At 42.0% G+C, this 22,553-nt stretch overlaps 1 protein-coding gene across 2 annotated transcripts in view; it reads right to left on the bottom strand.

Annotated features, from left to right (window-relative positions):
* LOC124641970 (protein Skeletor, isoforms B/C) overlaps positions 1-19,511 on the bottom strand; it is a 38,562-nt gene extending 19,051 nt beyond the window's left edge. For both annotated transcript variants that reach the window (XM_047180249.1, XM_047180250.1), the window contains exons 1-6: positions 19,374-19,511; positions 10,503-10,646; positions 4,968-5,155; positions 3,901-4,063; positions 903-1,030; positions 454-591 (exon numbers count right to left, since the gene is read on the bottom strand). In XM_047180249.1, coding sequence (XP_047036205.1) covers positions 454-591; positions 903-1,030; positions 3,901-4,063; positions 4,968-5,155; positions 10,503-10,646; positions 19,374-19,413 — 801 coding nt within the window. In that variant the 5' untranslated portion in view covers positions 19,414-19,511. The remainder of the gene's footprint in view (positions 1-453; positions 592-902; positions 1,031-3,900; positions 4,064-4,967; positions 5,156-10,502; positions 10,647-19,373) is intronic.
* Positions 19,512-22,553: the final 3,042 nt, after the last annotated feature.

Genomic DNA, 22,553 nt, shown 5'->3' with positions numbered 1-22,553 from the left:
GACTGTCAGGCCTAACATAAGCCATAAGTAACTCGCGAATATTGCAAAATATTTCAATAACCGCAAATAATCACCAGCAATTATTATGCCAAGCTGGTTCAAATATGTAGAGAGGTAATAGAGAACTGATGTTGGGGCTAAATTAGTGGACTCTATCGAGCAGTGTCCCGGCAGTACAACGTCGGGACGCGAACTTTTCCAAGTAGAAGAAGCCACTGTTGGTATATGTACACATCAAAGCATTTCTCCCGGCAAAACTTGCTAAACACATAAGCGGGCCGGCTTTATTCGGCATATCTGGGCGATAAAATCGAATATATGAAGATCGGGGATCATTATGCGCTCGGCTGCCGAATCTCAAGAACGGCAAGAGTCGACGCATGCCTTGATCAGGTATAGTAATTGCTTCGGGTCGACTATGCCGGCCCGCTAGTGTGCAGCAGCATGACGTACCTGCGGCGACACGCCGAGCATCTTGAGGCTGGGCGGCACGCTGGCCAGCGCGGCGCGCGGCAGCACGATGTGCCCGAAGTTCACCGTGAACGCCTCGCACCACACCGCGAAGTGCCCGATGTCGAACACCGTCAGCTCCTGCGGACACAACACACTGTACCTATACTCCGTAACGAGTACATAAGACTTTTCTTCCAAATTTCATCCGCAATCAGTAACTCAGATATATCAGATGTTAACTTGAGTGTGTCCTCCAGTGCGAACATCTACTCATTTGTAGTTTTCTTGACAGTCAGGATAGTGCAGATCTTTTCTCTTTAGTCGTTTTTGATAGGATTGTGTTTTGAGGTCTCTGGCCAGGTCATTAGAATGCACTCCTTTGATAAGCTGGTGGTAATTTGCAGTTGACTATGGATACATAAGACTTGCATACGTTAGTGAGTACATACCCCGGGCAGCGTGAGCACGATGGTCTTGTTGTCGTACTTGCGCAGCGGCGCCTCCTTGCCGTTCTCGTCGGGGATGCGGATGCCCTGCGGGGAAGGCCGGTCGCCGCGCCCCACCCAGAACTTCGCGTCTGCAATGAGCAAAGCGTCTCAAACATTGAAACAATACGTCACCCTGGAATACCTGATACCCCCTGAGTACATAGCAACTTCTCAAGTGAGGAGACGGGACAACATGATGAAATCCAACGTGATACACACGCTATGGGTACGCAGGTTGGTTCCGGGCGATGTGGCTCTGGCGCTAATAGACATGTTATTAAAATGGACCTCATGTAGTATGCGCCAGGAGTTCGTCAATGTGTTATGGTGCACCAGTGCACAGCGAGCTGCGATCACATTCCGATTGCTCGTAATGTATTATACCGACGCTCCCCGAGTACGAGTATATTCGTGAAACAGGCGGTTTCACATAAATCATGCGTTTTATGTTTGATAGGCGTATTTGAGATAGGCGCTGGGTGTCTCGGTGTTCATAATGAATGGTACTTGGCCGTACATTTATTGCCATTCGTAAAGCTAGCGACACATAACAGCCGCATAATTCAATCACACTTTCATTTGAAATTGTGTCTAATCGAGTTTAATTAATGACGGCTTCTGCCTTTTAAGGCCCGCTTACTGCCCAATACGTAACATTAAAAGTCAGCAGCGTTTCTTTCGTCTTTAACGCTACTTGATAAACATACGCTTTATCATGGAGTAACTGAAGAAAACCGACTGGAATGGACCACTGCGCGTGGCTCACCTGGTCGCGTTGTCACTTGCTTACTCAGGGGATTAGGATCAGGGTCCGCTCTATCATCAATGGTTTGCTCTCGAGAGTACCTAATGTTGTTAAAATGAAATAAATATCGCAAATTTGTGCGCGGCATAACATCGTAATCGACGCGAACTCGCGCGATGTGAGCTTCTCAGCGGTTATAATGCACATTGTACGCGTCTACTGACTACTAACGTAATAAACTCAAAACTCTCAAACTCATTTTTTTTTATTTCAAATTGGCCTATGTGAAAGCTCTTTCGAAACGTCAAAGTTAGGTGCACGGTTCCAAAGAGTTGGTCTCATGGAGAAGAACCGGCAAGAAACTCCATGGACACTCTTTTTAAAAGAAAATAAAAATAATTACAAACATACAGTTTTCTATCTAGTCCTGAGAATGTTATACAATCCAAATTGAGCTAAAAATGTATGAATAAATTATATAAATTTAGTGCAATCGTTACTGGAAAAATAATTTATACAATTCAAAGAAACAATATATTGGGTAACCAAGTTCTTATATTAATTAATCTAATTAGTTATTAATAAATCGCTGTGAGATATTATTTAATTACTCTTTTTATTTGATTAGAGTTTTTGATTGCAGGTGTGTTGTCACTAAATATATACGATCGCGTGTTGTTTTATTTAACAATTTATTGCGGTAAAATACGCTGGGAAACTCCAGTAGGTAACAAATAGTTTCTGATTTTGGAAAGTCCAGAGAACGTATTTTTAACCCCCGACGCAAAAACGACGGGGTGTTATAAGTTTGACGTGTGTGTATGTGTGTGTGTGTGTGTGTATGTGGCATCGTAGCTCCCAAACGGATGATCCGATTGTAATGCGTTTTTTTTTTGTTTGAAAGGAATGGCATTCGGGAGTGTTCTTAGCTATGTTTGGTGGAAATCGGTTCAGGTCTTCAAGGTCATCAGCTCGTTTGATAGGTGTGATAGGAATGTTACACGCTCAGTTTACTTGCAAGCATATGTGGGATCTGAAATTTGAAACACTAATGTCTTCTGGAACCACTGAGCTGGTCTGCTGTTAGGGCACAAAGATAGAAGACGTAACCCTGAACTGCCTTTTAGTAAACCCATCGAGTTTGGGCTCGTTGAATTTGTCTTGACTAGTTCTCTTCATGTATCTAATTGAGAGAACCTGATGCTGGAAATGGGATGTGGCGGATGAAACCCTGGAATGCCGGAATGAAACGGATAAACCGATTTATATGTATTTTTGCTGAAAATCTAGAATGACCAAAGGTTAATCTTTATTGTTTCTCAATCTGTGCAATTCTCCCAGAGCCAGTTTGTCATGAGGATTGTTAAACAGCTTCCTTTGGCCGAGATCGCATACAGCGACCCCATCTTCAAATAAAAGAAATTAAATGAAAGAAGGAAAAATTAAGGAGCTCCTTCAAAAAGCATGAAATAAAATTAAATTATAAATTTAAAAAAACCCCCGACCCAAAATATGCACGCAATTATTATGACAAAAGGTTAAAAACGCTAAACCCTATAAAAAGCAAAAAATAACTTTTAACACTACGTAAGTAGCAACTAAAGCATGTCAGACTAACTAAATTTTGACGTGTCGGGGGGGCGCTTTTTACCTTTAAAAATACTTACATAAATACTTATATAATCATAATCAATACCTACCTAATTACAACATTCGTATAAAAAAAACACGTATCTAAACAAAATTCTATAAAAAGTTATAAGAAGTTTATATGTATAATGTATATAATTACTTCTAACGTTAGGCTAATAAATTAGAGCGGTCCCCCGACACGACAAAATTTAGTTTAGTCTGACATGCTTTAGTTGGTACTTACGTAGTGTTAAAAGTTATTTTTTGCTTTTTATAGGGTTTAGCGTTTTTAACCTTTTGTCATAATAATTGCGTGCATTTTTTGGGTCGGGGGTTTTTTTTAAATTTATAATTTAATTTTCAGACATAAGCAGGAGGATCGACCGTGTGTTACGCAGGTGCAATGATTACTGCATAACGTATGGGACATTGTCGAAAACTAAGTATAGATGTCGTAGGATACTTGCTCTATCGATATCTTTTTCTTTTTTTACTGGATACCTTAAAAATAAATTCAAAAGTTTTTTGGTTCATGGTTTAACGTTGCTTAGGTGCGTTTAGATAGAAGATAAGTGTACTGACCGGGCGCCTCGCCGTCGTAGGAGAAGTTGGGCACGAGCAGCGTCTGCGCGTCCACCACGACGACGGCGTCGGACGCCACGCCGTGCACGCCGCGCAGCGCGCCCACCTTCGCCGGCCGCGGGTACTCCGCCCCGCGCGGCAGCGACACGTCGCCGAAGTTCACCTGCATCACACACACTGTCACACACCCACGTACCGTGCCTAACATTCCATAACAATACAACTCTTACAGTTCCCGCACACACCAACCTTTAAGTCAGTCGCTAGTTTGTTGATGATGCTACGCCTATTACAAAGACCGGTATTTAGTCGAAACAAGATGTTCTTAAAAAAAATTGGCGACCACGCCGATCTGTTTTGACTGCAGTGTACGGGTACTTTTAGGGGTGAAGAGTTCAAAGTCCAGGCAATAGCTAAGGCAGGTGCTCTGTTTGTACCATTTCTCTGTCGAATTTGGGCCATTTACTGGCTACAATTGATGAATTGATGATTGCTTATATGTGATTTGCTTATACGAGAAATAAAATACATAAGTGTGTTAATACTTAAGTTCCTTTCACTCTCATAGCTTCACTGTGCTCAATGATCTTCGATAATTGCACTTTTAAGTTTGGACTTCGGAATCAATTAAGATTCAAATGCGTGTTTAGCAAGCTTGGAGCTTTCGTAATAAACGTGTAAACACACAGGATGTGGTCGTTACGTGCGTTGAACATTATACAACTGCTTACTGCTTGGTTTCAACTTTGAACTATCGTACCGCGACCCGTCACTACTGCGACATCAGAATTTAGTTATTTTCACAGGTCGGTCAATATTATCGAACAAGCGAGCCTCTGCGATGAAGAATATCTTTATTGGAACTTAGGTACCAACAAACTCGTTTTGGAAGGTTTAAAGATTGCCTAAACCTCTTTTTCGTATCGTAATGCCTGTACCATGTATGTGCGGAATTTATAAAGATGTGTTTGAGGTTTTGCTAAGCATGAGATTGTCGAAAAGGTAGCAAATGTGTTGAAAGGAGGTTTGTAGGTAACATCAGTCCGTTGTAGAGGTGAGATACATACGGAATACTCATCGCAGTAGACGGCGAACCAGCGGTAGTCCTTGAGCGTGCTGCCGTCGGGCAGCGACAGCGTGACGCTCTCGCCGGTGTACCGGCGCAGCGGGCCCGCGCCGCCGCGCTCGTCGCGCAGCCGCACCGCGCCCGCGCCGCTGCCCGGCTGCGCCGACGTGCCCACGTAGAAGTACGCCGCTGCACACACACACGCTCATTACACACCATACACCACTCTACAACCATTACCGTCAGAATCGCCGTCACTCCTCACCAATTCCCTTGTAGTGAACTCTCTACGTGTATTTCGTGCTACCTAATTGCTAACAGCTACCATTAGTTGCTACCAATTGCTACCCTATTTAAAAGTTATTATTAAAAAAATGTTATTATAGTGTCGATGAATATTTAAGTGATAAATCTCTAAAACTAGAAAAATAAAGTCTATAATTTTAATTGTAATGTTAGTGTTATGTAAATGTTTTTAGAATAAGTTGAATTGTAATTATACTTAAGTTATTTGAATGTAAAGTCCTCTCCACATACGTATATTAAGAATATCTTTTGCTGTGCCCGACAGGGTCCATAATTGTTACCTACCAAATAAATGTTTACCACCTAAACCTACATTGTGGAATGCAATAAAGAATTGAGTATTGAGTATTGAGTACCCTCGTGGTTTTGAAAATATTTGGATCAGTGAGGAGTGACAGCGATTCTGACGTTAACCAGGAATAATGTCAGCATTTCTCAATAATAAAGACTATGTATAAAATCAGTACTAGTAATTAAGTACACCATTTCCAATGTTTTGCACGTGGTTTGAACAAGCATGTTAGAGTCATTCGTTGTCATTGGTCTGTCGCTTATAAACGGTGCTCTAGAGAGCAGCGTGATTGTCCATTGACATTCATTTTTCACGTTGATGGCGATAACATCGGCGGTTAGGATGTGACCTCCGCGTCACGGAGCGCGAAGAGAAAGCAGCATCGTGCCAGTTAGCGGCACAATACAACTATGTAACACGTCAGCGAGTACATCTGTCAGACACATCTGATGCTGCCGGCGAACAAGTCGCATCGGTTTGTTCCCACTAGTTCTACTGCTTAGTTCTACCGTAGAACTAGTGGGAACTTTTTTTCCCACTAGTTCTACTAATTGAGGTGTAACAAAATAGTAGAACTAGTGGGAATTATGGTTTTTATTGGTATTCCCACTAGTTCCACTGAACATTTGCAGTAGAACTAATGGGACATTTTGTTCTACTAGATAGAAGAAGTACAGTCGACGCGCCTGGGTGACATCTCGCCGTGTCCGTGGCCCGTGGTTATCTGTAGTTGTGATTTTTATCAGAGCTCAAAATCGATAGCAGTCGGAATAACTTAGATTTTTTTCATGAATTTCAACAAAAAATAAATGTTTTTCTTTATAAAAGTACTAGGACAGCAGAAATGAAGAGGAGCTAGGTGGTGTTTAAAATCAGACATTGATATTTATCTACAACACTGCTAATGCTAATTAAAAGACATTGTTTATAATAATACACATTGAATAGGAATGTAAGTATACAATAACGCAAAAATAACTTTGAAGAGACTGGCTATTTGAACAGCAGCCCTATAATTTAGGCAAAAAAATCTATACTATATAATATTATAAAGCTGAAGAGTTTGTTTGAACGCGCTAATCTCAGGAACTACTGGTCCGATTTGAAAATTTCTTTCAGTGTTAGATAGCCCATTTATCGAGGAAGGCTATAGGCTACTTTTTATCCCGGTACGGGAAGTAGTTCCCACGGGATGCGGGTTAAACCGCTGGCAGAAGCTAGTATCAAACAAAAATAATCGTTTTAAAAAACACACTTAAAAAATTACAAAATAATTCGGACATTTACCGTCGTACCACAAAAACTTTAATAGTCTGTTGAACACTTGTCTAAAAATGTCAAACGACGTTGAACTAAGGTCCCTTTTGTAGCCACACTATTTTTAGACAAATGTTCAACAGATGTTTAACTTTTGTATTAAGACTGTTAGTTCCAAACATAACACTCACATCAAACTAACAAAATCAAAAATCAAAATCAAAAAATCAAAAATCATTTATTCAAACTTGGCTGCAAGACAGCACTTTTTGAACGTCAGGAATTTACAATAGACAGCCCCCAAAACGCCCACCCTTCACCACTTCCTATGTGTTTTTGCTGGAAAGAAGAAGTGGCGCAACAAACTCCCCAGCAACACATGTCTGTCTGTCTGTAGGTTAGAAGAACCTTTTAACTAAACTAACTTTAGTGTGTTTTTTTTTTAATCAATGTGTCAAACACCACCACAATGGTGGTGTTTAAAAATCAAAAGAACAAAAAGATTAACTAGCTCCTCTTCATTTCTGCTATCCTAGTACTTATATAAAGAAAAACATTAGATTTTTGTTGAAAGTACCTAATGAAAAAAATCTAAGTTATTCTGACTGCTATCGATTTTGAGCTCTAAAAAAAATCACAACTATCGGCTGTCCACTGTACTTCTTCTGCCTAGTAGAACAAAATTATTTCCCATTAGTTCTACTGCCAATGTTCAGTGGAACTAGTGGGAATACCAATAAACTCCATAATTCCCACTAGTTCTACTATTTTGTTACACCTCAAATAGTAGAACTAGTGGGAAAAAAAGTTCCCATAAGTTCTACGGTAGAACTAAGCAGTAGAACTATAAATAGTGGGAACAAACCGTCGCATCAACCTTCACTCACTCACTTAAACTAGAACTTTCTATTCAATTAGGTAATTAGATAATACTGCCAAATACAATTTTGCTATTAGACAAAAATCCTTCATAGTTTATTACAATATAATTGTTTTTAGTATGTATTGCTTATTGGCCGAGTAAGTTCGGTCAGTAATTAGCCCGGCGCGAGCGCTAATTGTTGTCTGAATCGGACGCTATATATTACCGTACGTCATTCATAATTATACACTTACACGAATACTGAACTTTACATGGAGTAATCGATAAATCCAGGAAGTAGGTCCCTCGGGACGTGGGGAACCACGGGGTATGTACTAATTGTACATGAACTAGATCAGTAAACGAGCAATAAAATGGATAAGAAACGATGATTGCGAAATTCTTGTCTAGACTTTAGTAAAAGATGTTCTGTAGTGTTGTCAGAGCATGAAGAAGCTATCCTGAGCAACTCGGCCTTGGATTATTTGTTTTGTAAGCGCAGATAGATATTTGTTACAAGTAGGTACTTAGTTCCAATTGATAAGCTCGGTACCTAACCAAAAGCATGAATTCTAATGTTTTTCTTTGTTTGGATGAATTCTGCTCGCCACTAACTGGTTATAGAGGGAAAAATCATTGTCAAGAGGTATCGCGATAGTAGCGCAGGGAGGGGGGATGTTGAAGGCGGAGAGGAGGGCACATGCCGTGACGTCACACGCGCGCTCCGGTATGCTAAGCAGGAGCACGCAATAAAGGGTCAAAGCATATCTCCCCCCGGAGGAATCCCCGCCCCGGCCGGCGCGCTCAGCCTCCGTGTAAAGGTATGGCCGGCGCGGGGAGGGGACGCACCAAATTGGCATTAATTACGTCACGCTTTGTGCTGCAGCCAACTGTACCACATAGGCTAATGCAGAAGTATCAACAAACAAACATTGTTTAGTAACAATATTATATCATCTACAGATATAAGTCCACATAAGCTGGCTACCTTTTAACGACGTCAATAAATTGTCATTAGTCATGTACTACCTAGCCGTAGACAGTATTCCAGGTAACATTTATTACAACATGTATGCAAGTAAGATAAACCTTCTTTCTTTGGCGTGCAGTGACTACGTTCTCTACACCGCGCCTGCACGCGACACCGCGCTGCCCAACTTGCGTTATTTATCGCACGTTTACACAATTATATGAACTTTATGGCACCACATGCGCTTGCTCTTGTGTTTAGCTTCCACTAAGAACAGTCTGTATTTTACAACGATATATAACTGACATAAATACAGGTAACTATGCAATTCATAAGTCAAGACAGATTGATAAAGTTCGCGCTTAACAACTTTGCATATAGGACTGCATTCGACTCCTTACGCATTCATTTGTATTTTTCAAGGATTTTAAAAGCGTCCAGAAGCTTTGCTTTTCCTAAAGCATTTTATAATCATATATGAGAGCAAATATTCACGTAGGCTCGCTGCAATATCCATCGATACATGCAGTGTAGCAGTTGTCTCGACTCGTTGTTATGCAGTCCGACACAACGCTAGACTAGTTGTCGCATGACCTCGATACTTGATCTTAGTGGACTCCTGCAGCTGGACCATTTGTGATAGTTATTACAATTTGTTCACTATGGCTGTTCAGGTATTTGTGACGGTTACAAGTTATTCCTGTTTATATCGATTGTGTTGTAAATCGTCGATGAATATTATCTCAGAACAATGCAAGTTATCGTTGCAACACAAAAGCATGAGTATGTATTCGGGATTTGTTTAGCCTGCATTTGACAAGTTCAGTTTTTTGTTACTTTTTAATATTTACTCACTCATGCAGCTTTGTATGCATGTACCTATGCGTAAAGTTGTACCTATACAATATTTGGTAGCTGCTGCCATAATAATTGTTGTTTTCATATAACAATGATGTACAACGACAGCTGTAGGCAGTCACAGTCTGAAAGTTCAGTATTGCTGCCGAAGCTGGCCTGACCTCGGGAACTGAACCCCAGCTCCACACGCTCTGCAACCTTGATATTCAGAAATCGTATCAGCCGCGAGTTAACTGCCTTACGCTTACTGCGTCCGATAACGCATTAACTAAAGGTTTGTGTGTCATGGGTACTTAGCAGTAACACAACTGAACTTTATTACTCGCTACACAAATATACGAGTTCATACTTAGTAGTGGAGTATGTAGTTAATGTAGGTTTAGCGGCAAGTTTTGTAAGCTCTCTTAAGTGGTGCACTCTCATAGCGACACATGATACAATAATGACAACTAATTCTCAGTTCACTGTGATTCAGTCTCTAAAATAATTCATCGTTAGGGAAAAATATACCACTACCTATGTGAGTGTAAATTCTTTCCATTAATGCCATCTTTCAGTCTAAAGTATTCCTACACTTACTCCATTTTGTTTTTGGATTGGTAACTAAAGGTTAACAATCTTGACAGGATATTTTATACCAAAACTCAGTTCAAAAATTATTGTAAACACATTAATAAAAGTGATTTAATCACTTGCATCATTATTTTAAACCGTAATTTATGTGTGTAATAAGTCCTATCACGATTGTTTACGTTTAGTTAAGTGCATACAGAAATGGAATATAGGAATGTGTAATTAAGGTTCTTTTAACCTATACACACATGTGTTGCTGGGGAGTTTGTTGCGCCACTTCTTCTTCCCAGCAAAAACACATAGGAAGTGGTGAAGGGTGGGCGTTTTGCGGGCTGTCTTTTGTAGTTTTTTTGCAGCCAAGTTTGAATAAATGATATTTGATTTAGTAAGTGGACATGAGAATGGTGGCGGTACACACCTGGTCCCTCGCCGTCGTAGTGGAAGTCCTTGAGGTAGAGCGTGCGCGCGTCCACGGCGAACACGCGGCCGCGCACGCCGTGCTGCAGCGGCGCCAGCGCGCCCAGCTCCAGCCCGAAGTACCGCACCTGCGCGCATGCGCCGCCTGCACACACAACACAACTACATTATATAACAATATAAAACATCCTGAATGAAGTAGACCCGCCCCGGCTTCGCACAGGATAACAGTATTTCCCCACTATTAAATGGATGTTGTTATACTTATAAACTTTTCTCTTGAAACACATCTGATAAAAAACCTGCATCAAAATCCGTTGCGTAGTTTTGAAGAGTTGTAGTTTTCTTGGAACAGAAAAAGCGACTTTGTTTTATACTATACTAGCTTTCGCCCGCGGTTTCACCCGCGTCCCAAAAACCTCCCCTCTAATTATCAGCCAAATCGGTCAAGCCGTTGTCATGTTATGTCGTGACAACGGAAAGCGGGTTTCATTTTTATATATTAAGCTAGACTTAAGTTATTACTGATTAAAAAATGCTACTATAGTGTACAGGAATACCTAGAAGATAGAGACTTAAAGTGATAAATATCTATAATTAATAAAACAACGAAACAGTATTATATTGTTCCTATAGACACTGTGCAATAAGTCGATATAATAATTCGAGTCGATATAATAATTAAGAAATTAATAACATTGTTAACTTATTATGCACAAATAATAAAATATATATATTTATGTATGTATTTAATTATGAAGTCACAATTATAATGTAAATAAATAACTATATTGTCCTTTTAGATGTAAGTCTAGTTAAGAATTAAACAGTATATATATGTTGTATTGAGATAGTTTTAAGTTAATTTGCTGCGCCCTAACAGGGTAATGTATACCTAGGATAAGGATGCATTTCTGTAACTGTATACATTTTGCAATAAATAAATACAAATAGATTATTTAAGCAATATCCTTATTGCATACTAAGATATATAGTCAGTGAACATTCCCACATAAATGACATACATGTGATGCAGACACAAGTTTTCAGCGACAAGCGCGATGGCAACAGATTACCAAGAAATTGTGCTCACTTTCATTACGACAGGCGCAAGCGTCGCCGACAGCGAACACAAAAACGTTATTGTGTTGTGAGCTGCAGATGAGCCGATCACTTTCTAGCAGTGATCATCTGCACACAGACACACAGATAAACACACACACTGCGATACACGCGCTCAAACAAGTGACCAGTTAAACTGCAAATAGCATACCTACTTGTACATGAATTCAGCGAAGAAGAGGGTAAGGTGAAGGGAAGCACTGTAACTCGATTCATGGCCTTATCAAAACATTTTCATGAAGCTACTAAGTGGTGAAGTATACAAATGAGTTATCTTGTGAGATGTGAGCCGGAGACCAAATGTCCACAGCTCGCCTTGTGCCACTTGCAGCTGCGTGACTGCACGCAACATATTACTATCAATACTAATATTTATATAGATACGATGCTTTATATTCGCTAAAATATGCTGTTTAGATTTATGACCTTTCCCATCTACTCTTACTGAAACATTCTTCGACGGATTCATCAACAACTATTTACTTCAAAAATCGAACGTAAAAAATCCTTAGTAGATTATGTTGTCGATGGACTTTGGCTTAAGTTACAATAGCAATTTAATATTATCATAATCAATTTACTTGTTAATAGAAATTTTTCATTTTTTTATTATTATTCGATCGACTGCTCCGAAGAACAGTCGTGATCGTGTTTATAGCCTCGTTCGTTGTATTATTACAAGCGAGTCAGGGGCAGCAAAGTCGCACTGATATCTAGTCAGTTGCCACGATCTCGTGGGCCGGACTCGCACCACCGCGTGTGACGCCTTGAAGCAGCACTCCTCGATGGATGCCATCACAACTGCCTCGTGCTCACTGACACACGTGTGGATAGTGCACGCACACGCACGCAGCGCACATGTGTGCGTGTCATCACATCGCATCGCGAGAAAGTGCTCTCAAGAAAGTGGTCGCGCGTTCTGCTGCACAAAAACTAAACGAATTGTGCAAGCCTATGCGTGCACTCTCTCACCACCCTAATGCCGCGACATAAGGGCGAGGTTCGCGTGGCACGCGGTGCGACGGCAGCGCTGACAGATCTGTTCCGAGGTGAACGTCCGGCGGGTGGAACTGTAGCAAGGACGACTTCCCACTGTATGGCTCATTTACTACTAATAGACTATTCAATCGTTCTTAAATCGACTGAAATTAATGACAATACCAGAAAACAGTATACCTATGTTCACAAAAACATTTTTGTGAAGAGATGTACAAAATTAAAAGAATAAAAATGATGATGTTAAAGTTCTCAATACTAATCGACGTAATACTGATACCTATATATTATCTCACCAAGGTGAATAGAAGTTGAGGGAAATACCAACCTACTGCTTATTTTCCTGCTTGTTTGCGTAAATAAACAAAATTGTATTGGAAAACCAATGTCAATGCGAAATAAATAATTATGAGACGAAATAATCTAGATCCCATTCGTCCTTTCCTCGATGTGTTTATAGTTTACAATGTGCATTTTTGCATGTTTTTCTAATTACTCTCACAACCCGTAATTACAAACCGAAACCCAACATCGTAATGACTAAACTCTCTCTCAGATCCAATTTATTTAGCTAAAGGAACATTTGCTAGGAGGCGCGAGTACTTTCTCGAGGAGGACATAAACAGACACGCGACGTGTCGGGAGTACCAACTGCGACCGCGACACGAGGACGTGCAGGCGGATATACAATCTGCAAGAGATCAACATTCAGTGCTGAGGTTGTTATTTGATTTTCAAAATCAAAGTAACAAGTTCTCCTTTGAAATACAGACACCGAGATGAAACAGCAGTCTGTTCGGCGACTGTGACGTCACACCTCACTTGTGTGTGGTGCGGGTACTACAGCGCACACACGCGGTATCTACTCCGACAATGTGTAACAGGTCATTTCATGAACGTTTTAAGATGTGATAAAAAGCGAGCAAGTGTGAGAAGCTGCGCCACAGATAGTGAAAGTGTTTGCGAGAGTACACTGTGTGCTCACAGATACCATTCGTATGCGCCGAGCGATTTAGGGTCGGTTCATATCTGACGGAAAATGCGTCGAGCGTATCGTAAATGTATGATTGACGTACTAACGCATCATCGGTTAGGTGTGAATGATTGAATGTTTTATCGTATATTTGTCTGTTTTGGCGTTACGCGACCGAAAATACGCGACGTATGTTCCGTCAGATATGAACCTACCCGTACCGGCGCGGTCACCGTGCGACCCAGTGAACACAACACCTCAGGGACTCTACGGGAACACGGGAAGTAGTCCTCGTCTTCTCAAACCTCGCTGTTTCACTAGAAGGAGAATGAGAGAAATAACTGACTCATGCAGATACTCGTCAAGTGGGTACTTTGTTCCGACAGCTGGTCACGAAGGAATGTGTGTCGCGCATGCGCACACTCGCTGCACTTTCTTTGGCAACAGTACGAGCTTCGAGAGCAGCTGCCTTGTGTGATAATCAAAGGTGATAATGTACCACCTGGTACACAGGAGTTAAACTTATGCTAGTGATATATTACACCATAACTATAACTTGAACACTTGCAGTCTGTTCTCACTGAGCTGAGACGTCGTGACGGCTACTGAAGCGGGGCTTACTCAACTGTTACGATATCGTTGTTTGTAGTTATCGGTGAAGATATCTGACATTATTTAGGGAACTTCCTCGCTGTAACCAATCATGGGCGTTGTATAACTGTTGTATTAGGCGCGTGCGCCTGCGCCGCTGGAAACTGTCACCAATAACAACGCGACGCATGTTTACTTATCGCCGCCTGTTCTATGGTGAATATGTCTTGTTACACAACGAGTCATTCACTCCGTGCTCAGAAACATCGATGCAACTGTCGAGATATTTATCTATTTGCTATTTCCTACAAGTCTGTGTGATCTGTACTATGTATTTCGGAATCAAAATAACTCATCAATATCAGAGTGTTGTCATAACGTGTGAGTCATCCGACACATCGGACCTGATCGAACATGCCCGGTGACGTCACGGCTGTCACTTTCATCGCGAGGGGGGGAGCGAGCGGGGAGGGGGCACACTCCTCTCACTTTCCAAGCATTTTTGCGCGAGTGTGTCGAAGTGAACAGATCTATGAGATAGTAGTTCTTAGCGCTGTGTCGGAGCATGCGATTGGATCCCTGGAGTAGGTTACGTAGATAGAAGCTACTGTGTGTATAGGATGTACATAATAATCTTCTTTAATGAACAACTGAATCGCAACAAATGTAAACTCAATTGAATGGGACGAATATCCGAACAGCTGCGGCACGGCGCGTACAAAAGACATCAACGCGCGCACTATTTTGCGTGCAGGCTATAGCGAGTATAATCATCGGCAAGGATATTGAGCCCTGACCTTCACCTGCGCAGAAGTGATTTATTGGTTTATTGCCATAAGTGTACAGTGTGCAAAGCGATCCCCACTCTTCCGCCGAGAGCTCATTATCCGTGCCGATAACTATAAGAAAGCGCCGAGTGACACGCGAGCCTACTGCGGTGAATTGCTACGGATGCAGCCTCTAGAACTTGTCGTACACGGCTCATCTTGCTTACTCCTTGCTATTACAAAAGCTTTTTTACTCGGTGATGAGCCAGCAGCAGCTCGACCATAATGTAAACTCATCACCTATTTAAATAAGCTACCTGTTGTTTGCTATCACATTCAACTGAATATTGCAAGATTGGAACAGGTAGTGCTAGTCTGTCGGTGGCTGGTGTCACGGTGGCAGGTGTTCCTCGTTACAGAGCTATAGTAGTGCACATTTTTGTTGTTTGATAACAAGCGCGAACACAATCGCGCGTGTTTGTCCCGCGGCGTCACTATAACAATGTGCTCACTACAAACAGTGACGTCACCAGGCACTGCAGCCAGCTGAGGACATCCTCAACAGCTCACGCGCGACAGTTTCAATATCAACTGAGAAAACGCCTCGTTACTAGCAAAGTCTGCAAGTTTGTACATTTGTACCATTTATGTCAGTACATAGACGATTTTTCAAAATGATGCAATGTATCCTGTGATGCCTGTTGACTATTGCTGGTAACTTGAGCACTTGAGCAGCAGGGGGGAAGCTCCCGTACACCTGTACAGCATGAGTCACCAGCTGATTCAGCGAGCACACCTGCAGCTCCCCGGGGCTCCACACACCTCGCCCACTAATCAATATTATCATTTATGTAATTAATGATGAGAGTGTAAGCCGACACCGACACAGGTGTCCTGATGTCCCTCTACTGCGGCTCAATGTATTGTTTGACATCCATTATATTAACATTACTGTTTATTTATAATCAAGTTATATGTGATAGGGAAAATGTGAACTGGTTCGAGTATCGAACTGACAGCCATGAGAGTCCAGCGAGCACGTGTGGCGCACGGGCGGCGTATCTAGCTATAAAGTTTCTATTTACTATTTTCCTTATGAGAACATGCAGTAAAGATTTAGCCATCAGGATGAATTCCCAGTAGTCCAGTAGGTTGCGGCTACCAGTACATCGTCGCGGGTTCGACACCCTATGTCGTCAGCCCAAATTCTTTTATGGGTTCTAAACCTTCCACAATATCAGCAGGGAGTTTGTCATTATCACACCTCCTTGCTTGGAAAGACATTTGTACGTAACCCCTAGGAATATATGTATAGCAGCGGTGACGACGCTCGCGCCGTGACAGAGGAGAAGCCTGTCTTCAGTGTTAGTGCTGCGAGCACGTGAGCGAGTGCAGTGGTATCGCGTGAGGAGCTGCTCCGCGCCACTTGTGTACCGTAGCGTGCTCCGGGGAGAGGGGGGGACCGCTGCGGGTACCGTTGCCTCCTGACCCACTGACTGCGAGGAATGCGCTCCGACTACATACATCGGTAACGGTGCGCCCGCGCCGACACACCGAACAAGCAGAAGGCGCACTTCTTATAAACTAAGTAAAGCTCTAAGTATAAGTCATCTTGAAAAGTTTGAAATATCGACATGTGAAGTAAATAAAAGTGAACTAGCATGTTGAACGCCTATGCATGTTGATATGTATTGCGACTTAGTGCAGTAGTGTGGCAGGAGCGGCACTGCTGCAGGCGCGTCAGGCGCGTGGCGCGGTGGGGGAGGGGCTGTGGGTGAAGGTCGCACTGCGTGACACTGCGGACGTGTCACATTTCCTTCTTCAACTACTTCAAGATTGTAACTCCCAACTGATACTGGGCTGAGCTCAACATGGATATGCGCCATTCATGTTGATATCAATTCCTTGCCAATAGAGGCATGATGTATCGAACGAACCTTAACCTTAACCTATTTAAGACCGCGAACAAACGCAGCCGACCTGGGGATTGGATGAGCAGACACGATGATGAACCAGTTATCAAGCTTGCCTTTTAGAAGCCAATGGGAGAGGATGATCATAGACGATAACAAACCCAGTGACTAAGATACCCGCCCCAAAATTAAGAAGACCATGCGACTTTAAATTTTAAGCAGATGTGAGATGATGCTAATAATGTAGGTTTAGATTATAATTATGTACTTCTTCAGTTATGTAAACAATTTGTAAAGTAAGTGCGGCGCCACGTCGGGGTCGACACGCTCTGATGTCCAGCAGTATGTTCACATTCCGTAACAGCGCACACGAATGTCAAGGTTCAATGTTCACTAGACTCGCTCACACGACACTACTCGCATGCGGGAAGTTGCCGCACTCGGGGAAAGCAGCTTCCCGCGCGCGCTTCCCGGCGCCTGCGCAACCTGCGCCAGCCCACACCTCGTAAACCTTACTATATACATATAAATTACATGCATGATTTTAGCCATCGTCTAATCATAAAGGCGTATTTGAATAGTACCTACGTATCTACCTGTATCAACAAACACATTCAATCAAACATATACTAGCTAGAGTATCAACAATCTAAACACGAGCAAAACGTGTAATAAAAATAAGATATCGAGTCGCAGGCGCCGGCGCCATGGAAATGCATAATAATAGTGTGTTAGTATTAGCAGGTCGATCGGCGACGCGCGCAAATGTCACCCGATGCTAATGAGCACAGCACGAGCGCGCGCGAGAACTGGCGAGCACTGGCGAGCACTGCCGAGCAGTGGCCAGCACTAGTGAGCACCGGCGAGCACTAGCGAGCACCGGCGAGCACTGCTCAACTGCTGCTTGCATTCCCTCTAGTGACACAGGTCTTGCCCGAGCATACGCGACGTGAACAGCTCTTACATTGTAACAAAACAATAATGGAACAAGTTTCGTATGAATGATGATCGTTTGAGTCAGATATATGCAACAAAACACATCGTATATCATAGATATTTTACTAGCTATACTTAAGTAAAGCAGGTCTTTTTTGGTACCTCTACATCTCTGAATGCATATTTATTAGAGCCGAACGCGGCGAACGATGTTCAGAACTCTTACATGCCTTGCAATTATAACTACAATGGCACTCGGATCGGCGCGACAATATTGTTGCTGCACTGAATATGTAAGCGAAGAGTAGCTCAGTTTATACAAGCGACAAAGTTCGCTATATAGTGTAAAAGCACTGTAAAGCTTTCCTAACGAGTAGATACCTAGACGCAGGATCAGGATGTAGCTCAAGCAAGAGCGAAGAGAGCATGCGCGTACGCAAGTGTGTGTGGACTGTCCGGTTTAGGAAGTGGTCGCGGAAGCTGCGTGCGAAGAAAGTTATTTCGAGTCACACGATTACATACAGGTGTTCTCGTGCGACAAACAGAAAAACAACTTTTACCTCACGTTATGTGAAAGGTCAACCTTTAGAGGCGACTGGATGCGAACAGTTCCACTCTAACAGGGCAGTGTGAATGCTTGCTCATCCTTTATGTTAACATTTTGTTTCTGCTTATCGAAATACCTATTGATTTCGATGTTAGAAGTAAACATGTGAGCAACAGCTACGGCAGCGCGAGTGCGGGCGCTGCTGGCCCGCAGAACTTCTGCACTCAGTCCATCATCTACGGCTACTCTAGGCGGAACATCTTGCTCACTTAAGTTATGACGCCTATCCTCTGACTACTATGAAAGTCCTATTTGCGTTACGAACATGAATGACATCAGTAAGAGTCAGAGCCGCAGGATCTGATGAGCAAGCGTGTGAGCGGCAGCCCACGGCAGGTGAGTGTGTGCGCAGGCAGCGCAGAGCGCAGGCGCCGCGAGCTGGCTTCGTGACCCAGTGGCCCGGCGCCCTCGCGCGGTGCCGTTACACCACTGGATAATCTTAACTAAATGAGAACACCGCCGACTGAGCCTCAACATTACACATCATGTCTTTTCATTTCACTACTTAACTTTCAAATGGTGCAAAATCTTCAACTAAAGCTTTAGGGCTCAAAACTTCATCAGAAGCTTAAATAAAGAACAAGATAGGATAAATATTTATATGTATGTATGTAATATATAAGTAATGTATGTAAGGTATGTAAGATAGGGACCAAAAAGATTCAGTTCTCCCTTGAAATCTATACCTACCAAAATAGGTATATAAATGCGAAACAGGTAACTGGAAGACGGTACCTAAATATACCTACTACTTCAGAAAAAGAGATCCCTTAGTAATTCGGAAACATTTGCCGTTTTCTGAACTTTAAGTTCACTGAATTATCTTCTATCGGACAGCTACAGGAATTGCAGGTACTTATAGTTTCAGGACACAACAGACGAATATGCTTTTTGCAGTTGAATAGAAGAGGAAAGCTCGTGGTGCAGTGAGATGAAAGCGCTGCATGGTTGTGCGCGCGGTACTCACCGACTAGCAGCAGCAGCGCGATCGCCGCCGCGGGGGTCATCGCGAGCGCCGTCGCTACGTTACTGTGAAGCGCGAGAGAGCGCGGAGAGGCGCTGCGAGTGAGTCGCGTGCGTCAGTCGCGACTACTGCGCGGGTACTGGGCGCGCGCGCGCCGGCTCTTCAGTTTTGCTGCACGCACATTGAGCAACCCGCCCCCGCGCGCGCCTCCCCCGGCTCCACCACTCGCGCTCTACTCCGCAGGAGCCACTCGACAAGAGTACTCTAATCCAATAGCCTCCTCCGCCAATTCACCAATAGGCTCAGAATATGCCTGCATGACCGCTTTCTTAGCATCCTCTCCTGTATCCTGCAAACGCCGTTAGTTCACCCCTTAATACAAATACATCATTTCCAAAGAGGATCTTTGCTAGAACCTGATGTTATTAAACGTTAGGCCGAATATTACCTAAACGTTAATTCCGTGAGATATTACCAATATCTTAGGGCAATACAGTGAGCAGGCCTCGGGCCTCTTTATACCAACATAGAGAGGGAGGATGGATGGGATCTTTTCTCTGGGTCCCAACCTCCCGCCCTCATGCATAATAAAAGAGGCCGTTGCCATGCAATCGAACCTTTAGATTTAGAACCTTTACTGGATACTAGGCACAAGATTTCATTTTTTTTAAGGGGAGATCAAACTGTTGGGCACTATTGCAGAATTACAGCCTAAAATAACCAAAATCAATACAGATACTAAAATTAATCAAAACGTCTATAACTAACATCATCGTCTGCCTAGCCTTTTCGCATTCTATGTACTATGTACGCACGGGTGCATCAACCACTTCCACCACCTGGGGCCCGATTCTCTTATGTTAATAATGTCAAAATTGATGAATCGTTTGCGCTTGGTCTGCTGGGGCCCGATTCTCCTAATTTTACTTAAGCGTCATACAATTCACGTTCGACTGCGATCCAATCACGACTCGATTACGATTGATGCGTAGTGGCATTCCACATTTTTTTCTTTGAAATAAACGTTTTAATCCTTTTCTGTCAATCAATAATGAATAATTTTGTCTGCAAATGATTTACGATTGCAATATGATTGTAGAGTAAACCACCGTATCTAGACCAAAATCACCAAAATAGCAGACCAATCGCAAACCAATCGAATGTCGTTGGAATACAATTGGTCTTATATTAGTAGCAGAATGCCCGATATGGTTAAAACTACTATTGCGATCATATTGCGATTCGATTTCTATTAGTTTTTGACATTATTAACTTAGGAGAATCGGGCCCCTGTGCTATTGATTTGAAACCAATCGAATGTCGTTGGAATACGATTGGTCTTAGGTATATTAGTAGCAGAATGCCCGATATGGTTAAAACTGCTATTGCGATCATATTGCGATTCGATTTCTATTCAATTTTGACATTATTAATTAACTTAGGAGAATCGGGCCCCTGAACATAGGCCTCCCCCTTAGTTCTACACAGGTACCTGTTGGAGGCGACCTGCATCCAGCGTCTTCCGGCGACCGCTATAAGGTCGTCTGTCCGCCTTGTTGGTGGACGTCCTACCGTAGGACTACGCTGCGCTTGCACTCTCCACTCCAGCACTTTTCGACCCCATCGGCCATCTGTTCTGCCAGCAATATTAATATTGTGCAATGTGCAAGCAATATTAAATTAGCGAATAGAATAGGTACAGTCAACGTACAAACTTACTTTATTTTATGGATTTATGGCATATATAGGTTCTATCCAATACTGTTTCAGAAAATAAGTGATATCTGATGGCGCTGCGCTGGTCTCTTGGTATTGGCCTATACTAAAAAGTATAGCGACATCTCGGGGCGAAAGGCGTAACTACCATGTCGCGCAACCGTGCGATTTGACTAGTTATTTGTTATACAAGAGTGCAAAGTTACTTTTTAACCGCGGGCTCAATTTTGATGATCGAGCAAGCGAAGGATTCTAAAATTGAAACACGAGCGTAGCGAGTGTTTCATTAATTAGAATCCTGAGCGATAGCGAGGGAATTAAAAGAGCAGAAGGTGAAAAATCTTTGCACTCGAGTACAACACGTAACTTTTCATCCCACCTCATCGAGGAAATTTCTAAACTCAAAAAAAGTAAATGGCACTCACGTCACACATGGCAAATTAATAAGATGTACCTATTAATTTATGCAAAAACTCAGTTTGAAATGTAATGAGGTTTAAAATCGACCTCAAAATAATAAAAAATAATAATTTCATCCCACTTCGAGGAAATTACTAAACTAAATGCAAAAAAAAACAAAATGGCGCGCTCATATGAATATCAAATTAAAGAGAAGTACCTATTAAAGTTCATTTATTTGAAAACTCAGTTTAAAAATGAAACGAGGTTAAAAATCTATGTAAAACGATAACTAAAATTACTTAATTAATTGAATAATTATTTTAAGCAGTATTTTATTTGTTTAATATGTATTTGTTTGAAAAGTCCTGAAAAGTCGTATCAAGATTGTCACAAATGGAGTATTGCACACGATGTTCTAAATTCAAATCACTTTGCCGCTCTAGAGCAGGGATGGCGAACCAATGGCACGCGTGCCCGTGGTGGCACGCAGCTAAATAATTTGGGCACGCCATTATTTTGCAAGTTTTCAATTGAAATTATGTACTTAATTATGATTCTTCCCATATTCAGAATAAAGCCTATTTTATTAAGAGATCTAAGAATTCATGTAAAGGACAATGAGCGTTTTGGTCTTCCTCTCCTGTAGCATTTAGTGATATATCAATAGAAAGCTTGTGTTATGCAGAGTATTTGCTTGTATGGCGGCGATTGTCGTTTGTTAGTATTTATGGAGTTAGAACGTCTTTAGTGAAATAATATCCCACCCAAAACAAAAATGTGAAAGACTGCCAAGTTCGATAATATGGGAATGCTTCGCCTATAAAAGAAGTGAGATCTGAATAAGTACCAAGTTCCATGCACATACCTCAGTTAAAAATAGCTACTTTTTAATGATGTTACTTGGCAAGTTTTAATAGAAAATTAAATACTTGATTCATTGCGTTTAGTAGGTTTATAACAAGGTGTATGAAAACTTTCCAAGTAACATCATTAAAAAGTAACTATTTTTAACTGAGGTATGTGTATGGAACTTGGTACTTATTCAGATCTCACTTCTTTTATAGG

The sequence above is a fragment of the Helicoverpa zea genome, chromosome 23 (assembly GCF_022581195.2).
Source record: "Helicoverpa zea isolate HzStark_Cry1AcR chromosome 23, ilHelZeax1.1, whole genome shotgun sequence".
In the NCBI taxonomy this organism is placed as follows: Eukaryota; Metazoa; Arthropoda; class Insecta; order Lepidoptera; family Noctuidae; genus Helicoverpa; species Helicoverpa zea.
This window is presented reverse-complemented; position numbering and strand designations above follow the sequence as displayed.